Consider the following 7,788-nt stretch of genomic DNA (forward strand, 5'->3'; position numbering starts at 1 on the left):
TAGGTCTCAACGACTTTGGTATGACCAAGAGTAACAGCTGATGACCTTCTTTTATAACGCGACGATACACTAAATCCTGCTTAAGTACATAGTAAACGATTTTATCTCTATACTCTGTAGTAGTCGTATCGCCAGATAGAATTCTGATAATATTATTAATAAACTGATCTCCTCTCTGCAAAACTTTCATATCAATATTTGGGAATTCCGTAAGTTTTGCAAAAAATATTTCGCTCTCTATAATCGGATAACGGGATAGACAGTCGGCTACTAAATTCTCCGAACCCTTTCTGTAAATAATTTCAAAATTATAAGGATTTAACCTTAATAACCATCGCGCTAACCTCGGGTTCACATCCTTGCCTTTAATGAGATAGCCTATCGCCGAACAATCAGTAATTACCTTAAACGGCAATCCTCCCGCTAAATATGAGTGGAATTTCTCTATTGCGTATATTACGGCTAAAAGTTCAAGATGCGTTGCACCATAATTACGTTCATACTTTGTCAGTGATCGGCTGGCGTAAGCAATGACATGCGATTCCCCTTTTTGCTGCTCATGACCCACAGAACACGCTTGCGCTATATACTCGCGCAACAACACTCATGGCTAGAAGCAACCGCAGCATCTTGTCCGATGGACTGATTCTAATCGGATCCAAAATTGCGCCTGCTTATGCAAAACAGTGTCAGAACGACTTTCAAAATCATGGAGAAATGCAAATGGAGTGCAGACTTTTACTCATGAACATACGATTAATAATAATCGACTGTGATTGTACCGGTTTGTATAGGCTCAAATGACCAAAAACTGTTAGGAAAGGTACTGTCGCGGATCTTCGTAATCCCTGAACTACGTAATACTGGGAACGGCAGAACGAAATTACCAACAGACGGCAACGGCTCATTAAGTAGCACATAATAAGGAGGGGAGAAGATAACTAATCCGTTATTCATATTTCAATTGTATTTCCAACTGCAGTTTAATGCTGAATGAGCCATTGTTCTTATCATCGACGCTTGAAAGATAGCAAGGAAGGAAGAAAATAACTAATCCCTTTATTCATATTTAATTGTGTTTTTAATTGTTGTTTAAAGCTGAATGAGCCATTGTTCTTGTTACCCGACGCTTGATAGACATTGTGCTTCAAATGATCTGATAGCACACTAGGAAACAACTGAGACATCGAAACAGTATAATCAGCATTTTATAAGCGAACATCCTTTGCACTAGCCGGTCCTTGTTAACATTAAACTACGAGTTAGAGAAAGAGCGGCATTAACTAATATGGAAACATGCAGCACAGTGTGCAGCTGAACAAAACCGCCAACCTAACAAAAGCCCGTGAACTCGTGAAATTTCACTACAATTGCAATCAAGTCTCCAATTTATTTAATGGACGCCATGCGCTGCAAAAATTGAACAAATAAACTGCGACATTTGAAATCCACGGACGCAGTGCGAAAGATCAAGTGCGGCGACTCGGCAGCATCTGGGTCTCGTTCACTAAACGCAACTTGTCCTTTTGCACAAGTCACAACTGTTGGTTGAGGCTGGCTTGACCGCGACGTGGCGACTCCCGCCGTGCGCAGTAGCCACAAATGCAAATTGCGCAAATGTGTGCGACAGGGATAGGTGCTGTCGCCGGCAAATACCGCTTCCACAGCGTCGCTGGTCTGGAAATCCGTTGTGTCCATCTCTACGACACCTCTACGACAGCGGGCCGTTATCGGTGTTGTTCCCCAGCCGATGGCGCACGTTGCCGGTGCGGCTATGGTTGAGGTCAAGAGTGGTGCGGATGTCGTATCCACCGAAATAGTTGTCACGTGACTTTCATCGTCTGAGGAAAGAGCGTTAAGTGGAAGCGGTTTAAGATTAAGATTTAAGATTAGATTAAGCGGATTTTCCTTAAGTACCTGCTTTTATAAGGACGATATTAGCTAGGCCTGCCCACAATCCGTAACCTTGCACTTGCACACTGAACCTTAGCTAGAGGGAGAACAATTAAATTTATTGTTTATTGTACTGTCGTACGAGCTACAACGGTTTCTTGCGACAGATTACCCGGAAAAGGCCGTCTCGAGGCTGGAGATTAACCAGCGTATTCGGTATTGTGTACCAAGTCCACTGGTATCCGGTAGTGTGGATGAGAATTGGAGGAGATCCATCCACTGGCACTAAATGCAGCTCGAGAGAACCGTTTTTATCCTGTTGCACAACGTCAAACGACAAAGTATGGTGGCTGCTAAGAGATATGGGCTCGGAAAGTAATTCGGCAGCCGTGGCAGAATTCGTTACTGCGATCATCCATTCGTTTTCTAGATCATGTAAAAATAGCAATCTGTAATGGCCATATGTAGTCAAGTCTGTTGGGAGAGGTACGTTGCAAGTTGCAACTGATTGTCACATTCCCTTTACGAACCTCCTGGAGTGGGGAGGATATTGAGTGACAGCTCTCCTATTGGACTAACGGAAAAAGCCGTTAACGGAGTCGATGAATTCTTCCATGTCTTTTCTGGAGTAGCAGTCCAGCCGCACAAATTCCCGGCAAACTGGCAGGACACGCCTTTCGTCAAGGGAACGATAAATTTAACGAACCGCCGAAGACAAGCTAAACGACGCATTACCTTCATTCTTTAGCTCCGGGTCTGTCGACGCTGCTCCAACAAGAGACAGTATGCAACCTAGACGAAGCAAATTTGTCAAAGGACACTGGAACAGTATGTTACTCACTCACGTATAAATTTACCTGAAATCCATATGCAAAGCGCAAGCTGACCCCTGCTGTGTATCGGATTCGAGGTCATTGTCAAATCTTATTCGGTGTTTAGACCAATGATTTCTTTGAAAACCAAACAGCCTAACAGCTTACAGCAGTGTGATCACTGATAACAGTTCACACTGTGCGGCGTAAGATTGTAAGTGAATTGTAGGTGAATTGCGTGTTATCGAAAATTGTATTAGTGAATTTGCCGATAAGGGCTCATTTGACGTTTTTTGGTAGCCGGAACAGCTGACCAAAGATAAGGAAATCGGTTTATCAAATTCAGACTCTGTGCTGATGTCAATGTTTGCAGGGTATTGTATTATTCCGTTACTAATTCCCAGTTGTTCGACAGGCTTCACATGATCCCGCAAAGTTATGCTGCGCTATCTGTTGACTGATTGAAGTTTCTTGCAATGAACACAAATGTTGCGTTTTCATAATTTAAATTCGTTATCATTCGTTATTCTCTTTACCATCACAACTGATAAGATAAAGTGATAAACACCGTTTAGAGCAGCGGATCGCAGCTGTAACGCAAAAGGCAATCTCACCAACCGCAAGCGTGCAAAACTTGACCAAGAAACACTGCTAGCCTGACAAAACGTTTGAAGGTCTCTATTTACGCAGAGATGCCATTCGTTTTAAGAACTGAACAAAGATATTCCGACATTTCAAGTCGACAGACTCCATGCGAAACACCAAACTGCTGGACTCGACCGCGTCGGGATCTTCCTCACTGAAATGAAATTGACCTTTCGCACACGTGACCAGCGTCGGTAGATGCACATTAGTGGAGCGGGCGCTGGGCACTCCCCCCGTTTTGAGAAGCCACAAATGCAGGTTACGTAGATGTGTGCGGCATGGATAGGTGCTGTCCCCAGCAAAGATTGTTTCAACGGCATCCGTGGTTTGGAAGTCCGTTTCGTCCATGCTAACCACGCCTTTTTGACAGCGACATGTCAAAGGAGCGCTGCTACATCCGATGTTACAGGTGTCGGTAACTGTGGTGGTATTAGGGTTAACAAACGCCGCAGCCGTCGGGTTAACGGAAAAGCTTTCGGAAGTAGCTGTGGTTGACTGTGCTGAGCTGCTTGTCTCTTGGATGGTCGTGTGGGGAGGCGTGGTGAACAGGACAACTGCTGGCTGCGTCGTTAAGGTCAAGGTACTGATTGTCGTGGAAACTGTGGTTGTGGGCAGCGGGCTGGACACGGTGTCAACAGCGGTGCTGCTGTCGTTAGCGTCGGTCACAGCTGGCTGCGACCCGGGTGTGGTGCGTTCGGTGGTGGTGCGCGGGGTCGTTGCGAGCAAAATTGGGCTGCCACAGCAAATGAACTCGCCCTCCGGCGCTAAGGTAATCTCGTCTAGTCCGAAACAGCGGACACTCATCACTCCGGCTCCAATCACAATCTGCAACAAAAGGTGAAAAGACAGATCGAAAAAATTGACAATTCCGCGCTAGATGACTCAGTATTCTATCACTGTAGTTGAGACCTTACAGACAGTTAATAAGGGCAGGAACTCTTCGACTGCGCTTACGTCTAGTGAAATACGAAAAAAAGGTCAAAGTGCTAAAGTAAAAAGAATATAAAAACGGACTAATAAAGTGATATTGATTAGCAGGTAGCTTGGTCCGTAAGCGTTTCGACAATAAATATTTCTCGTGTTCGGAATAAATTTTAGGAATGGTGCAATAATATGTTTTCAAGTACGGCCATACAAAATGCTAACCGAAATTATCAAAAAAAAAAAATAAAAATACTACAGAAATAAATTCATAATTATAATATTATTGATCCTTTTTGCTACATTACCAAGAGAGATTTAAACATTTATCTGCGCATTATCTGCAGTCATTTGCGGCATCTTTCTTCAATTGCTTTTAGTCTATTCTTTTAACCGCTGCAGGCTAACTGACTTCGGTATACGATTAGCCGCGCCAACATACGCTGAACTCCCTGTGGAGGGTTTCGAGCACCACGCTGTACGGAGCCCACATGTTGAAGGTAATCGAGCCCAGAATCTGTCGTGAAATGGTCACTTGTTCCCCATCGGCAAAATTCAGATTGACGTAGATCCCATCACCCGCCGCCGCGGTGGCGTATACATAAACGCGCAGAATCGCCCGCGCCTGCAGTATGATGGAATTGGATACCAAGTGCGCTCGCTCGGCGGCGGTCAATGTGCTGCCTTGCGCGAACAAGAAGAACCCTACAAAGCTGGATTGAAAACAGGGAAATTCACCGAGTATTCACAGCTCAGTCTGCTTTTACCATCGGTATCGGGCTGCGCGTTGCTATTATGCGATGAGGCCGGGACAGTGCTCACACGCTGCCATTGGAAGGCGTCCGTGGTCTCCGTTGACCATCCGCAGAGATTTTCCTCAAAAGAACAGGTCAGAGAATTCTGCAGCGCTGCGGTGCTCGTGGGCTTTGTCGAGGGGGAAGTGCTGCTCTGTGTCGTAATGAGAGTTATGAGACTACTGACGGCTATCATTGTGGTCGTGGGGACAGGTGTTGTTGGGCCAATCAGCGCTGTATTCGGTAGCCGATTAGCCAATATAGTACTCGCAAACTTCAGAATTCAGACTATCCAAATGTAAAATAAAAAGACGCACCTTCATCTCTCAGGACAATGCTGTTTAACGCCGTCCAAAAAACGTACGATTGCACACTGCGTACCTTCAGTCGAAACTTCAACTATAAAAGCATGACAATAAGTTCGCACTCATAGCGTTAATATGCAATACAATGGACTTCAAAATTTTGTTACACTCACAAAACGCGCGCAACCAGCTACTTATCTGTACTCAATCAGCCAAATTCCGGGCTGGCCATCGGCCTGTTGAGTACAAACGCTTGCAGCTTGCGCATTTCCCAACCAAAACCGTCAACCAATATCTCAAACAAAAGAGAAAAAAATTACAAGAATTTTGATACCAAGCAGGTTGTTCTTTATGAGTTCTAAGAGAAAATCGAGGCATCTGAAGTTTCTCGTAGACATAGCATAGGATTTTTCATCCACGGTTTGGTTCCAGTTTTCAAGCAGCACGTCTACGACAAACTAAAATGGCTCGATTTTCTCTTAGATCTCATGAAGGAGAATCTGTTTGGTATCACAATTCTTGTAATTTCTTTCTCATTCTTTTGATATATCGGTTGATGGTTTTCGTTGGGAGATATGCAAGATGCAAGTGTTTGACGTCAGCAGGAGTTACGCGTTTCCTGGTTACTGGTCATTTTATTGGTCTTGGCTATTAAAATATCGGTCCCGGACCGAATGTAACAAAATTTTGAAGTCCATTGTACAATCTCCTAAATGCTTAAATAAGAGAAACAAATAGTTTAAAGACGGTATGGTACCCGGAAAGCAGTACTACGCGGTTCCACGGTGACCACAATGGGATTAGACCAGGCGAACTGGTCGTTTTTGCTGTAGATCCTCACTTCCGGTGCTCCATCCGATGGCACCACATTCAGTTGAATATGCGGATCGTTACTGCTGCCAAATGTCTGCTGTAGCACGCGAAACGTCAGTGTGGTTTGGAATGTCAAATAGATTTCTTGCGAGAGCATCTCGGCGAACAACTCATCGTCAATGGGACTGGTTGCAGCAGCCATCCATTGACCTGCAGACAGCGCATAGTCGTGCAATCATGCATTAACCGATTTGTTCAAGAACGGAATGATTCATTTATTCAACCTGTGACAGGGGGCTTCGCCGTGGTGCTGACTGAACTTTGTGTAACTCGCCATATTTGAGCGGGACTGGGTGTCCATCCACAAAAGTTCCCTTCAAACTGGCAGGAGATTTGAGCCCGCACCGCAGCACTGGCGTATTGTAACAATAATATAGATACAGCTGTAAAAAAAGCAACCCAAATCAGCAAAACGCACTCTTCATGTGCCTCGTAAAGCAGTGGCTTCTGATTTTACACTACTGATAAATGATAAGCATCAACGGTCCTTAACTTAACGCCATGAACGAGACAAATATGGGATAATATGTATACGATAAATTTTATGGCAGACCGGCACCGGTGAAACCGTTCAGGACCAAAGCCGTTTACCGCAGACGGCTTTGGTCGTCTGTTTCGCCGTTTCGCCGGTTTAAACCTTTAAGGACAAAATATCCTAAGGATGGCATATCCATGTGAACATGTATTTTAGTTGCACAATTTACGCCACTGGTGTACAAATTGTACTTGCCTAAAATAATCCCAGTGGTACTGTGCCGATGTTGCCCTTCCCGTAATGTCATTGTAAAAATTATTGTCGTTAACGATTCTAACAAACTCACTGGAATAGCTCTAAGTTTGTGTGAGATTACACGTAGGCAAGAGCGTATTGAGACTGTAATATTATTCACACCATATGCGCGGTGAGTCGCCGGTGTCAGAGTGTTGTGCGTAGTGCACAGGATATTGGCGTGTTCGCCTCACCATCACTGGATCGGCTCACCATTCGCCATTCTGCGCACATGCAAAAGCATGTTTTGCCAGTCGAGTGCCAGCTACGGAACCGTTAACATCGATTCCTAGCAGATTCTGATTTCATGCCCTTTTTCTGGCTAGATTTTGTGATTGCCCTTTTGATTTCTACCGAAATAAAGGTTATTTCTCGAGGAGATGTTGTTTCCGTTGTCGTTTCTCTGTACAGCGTAGACGCTTCTCCGAGATGGTGGAGATGCCTTAAGATCCCTGTCATCCTCATTAGTTCGCACTCGATAACGGCGTTACATTGAATACGCCGTGACACGGAAGTTCCCTCTCTCTTTTTCGGTGGAGACTTCGTCTACCAGCGATAGCCAGCAAAGAGCAGCACAAGCAGAAGAACCTTCCACAGAACTGAAGCACGGAGCGTCGCTGGTTCGGAAGGCACGCGGCCGCCAGCAAGGAGAAGAACCCAGGAACATTACGATATTGTAAGCATACTGTGCTACACAGTACGACTACGACATGTAGATTATTTCTACAGTCAAACAAGAGATTTAGGTAGCAGTATACTCTACGAGTTTTCCCGTA

At 44.7% G+C, this 7,788-nt stretch overlaps 2 protein-coding genes across 2 annotated transcripts; both read right to left on the reverse strand.

Annotated features, from left to right (window-relative positions):
- Positions 1-1,192: 1,192 nt before the first annotated feature.
- On the reverse strand, positions 1,193-2,939 carry LOC129601084 (uncharacterized). The gene is made up of 6 exons (XM_055499807.1): positions 2,751-2,939; positions 2,629-2,685; positions 2,424-2,567; positions 2,066-2,319; positions 1,918-1,990; positions 1,193-1,841 (listed from the first exon to the last, which is right to left on the reverse strand). The coding sequence occupies exons 1-6, from the start codon at positions 2,806-2,808 to the stop codon at positions 1,390-1,392; spliced, it is 1,038 nt and encodes a 345-aa protein (XP_055355782.1). The 5' UTR covers positions 2,809-2,939; the 3' UTR covers positions 1,193-1,389.
- A 444-nt stretch (positions 2,940-3,383) lies between these two features.
- Positions 3,384-5,261, reverse strand: LOC129601092 (uncharacterized). The gene is made up of 3 exons (XM_055499816.1): positions 5,039-5,261; positions 4,714-4,976; positions 3,384-4,175 (listed from the first exon to the last, which is right to left on the reverse strand). The coding sequence occupies exons 1-3, from the start codon at positions 5,259-5,261 to the stop codon at positions 3,384-3,386; spliced, it is 1,278 nt and encodes a 425-aa protein (XP_055355791.1).
- Positions 5,262-7,788: the final 2,527 nt, after the last annotated feature.

This window comes from Paramacrobiotus metropolitanus, unplaced genomic scaffold, assembly GCF_019649055.1.
Source record: "Paramacrobiotus metropolitanus isolate TYO unplaced genomic scaffold, Prichtersi_v1.0 Parri_scaffold0000212, whole genome shotgun sequence".
Lineage (NCBI taxonomy): Eukaryota > Metazoa > Tardigrada > Eutardigrada > Parachela > Macrobiotidae > Paramacrobiotus > Paramacrobiotus metropolitanus.

Coding starts and splice junctions, on each gene's coding strand:
- LOC129601084 (XM_055499807.1), bottom strand. CDS start 2,808: ATGACCTCGAATCCGATACACAGCAGGGGTCAGCTTGCGCTTTGCATA. Junction 2,686..2,750: donor GCTTTGCATATGGATTTCAG/GTAAATTTATAC, acceptor TGCTTCGTCTAG/GTTGCATACTGTCTCTTGTT. Junction 1,842..1,917: donor TATCGTCCTTATAAAAGCAG/GTACTTAAGGAA, acceptor CTCTTTCCTCAG/ACGATGAAAGTCACGTGACA.
- LOC129601092 (XM_055499816.1), bottom strand. CDS start 5,261: ATGATAGCCGTCAGTAGTCTCATAACTCTCATTACGACACAGAGCAGC. Junction 4,977..5,038: donor CGCGCAGCCCGATACCGATG/GTAAAAGCAGAC, acceptor CCAGCTTTGTAG/GGTTCTTCTTGTTCGCGCAA. Junction 4,176..4,713: donor CCCTCCACAGGGAGTTCAGC/GTATGTTGGCGC, acceptor CTTTTGTTGCAG/ATTGTGATTGGAGCCGGAGT.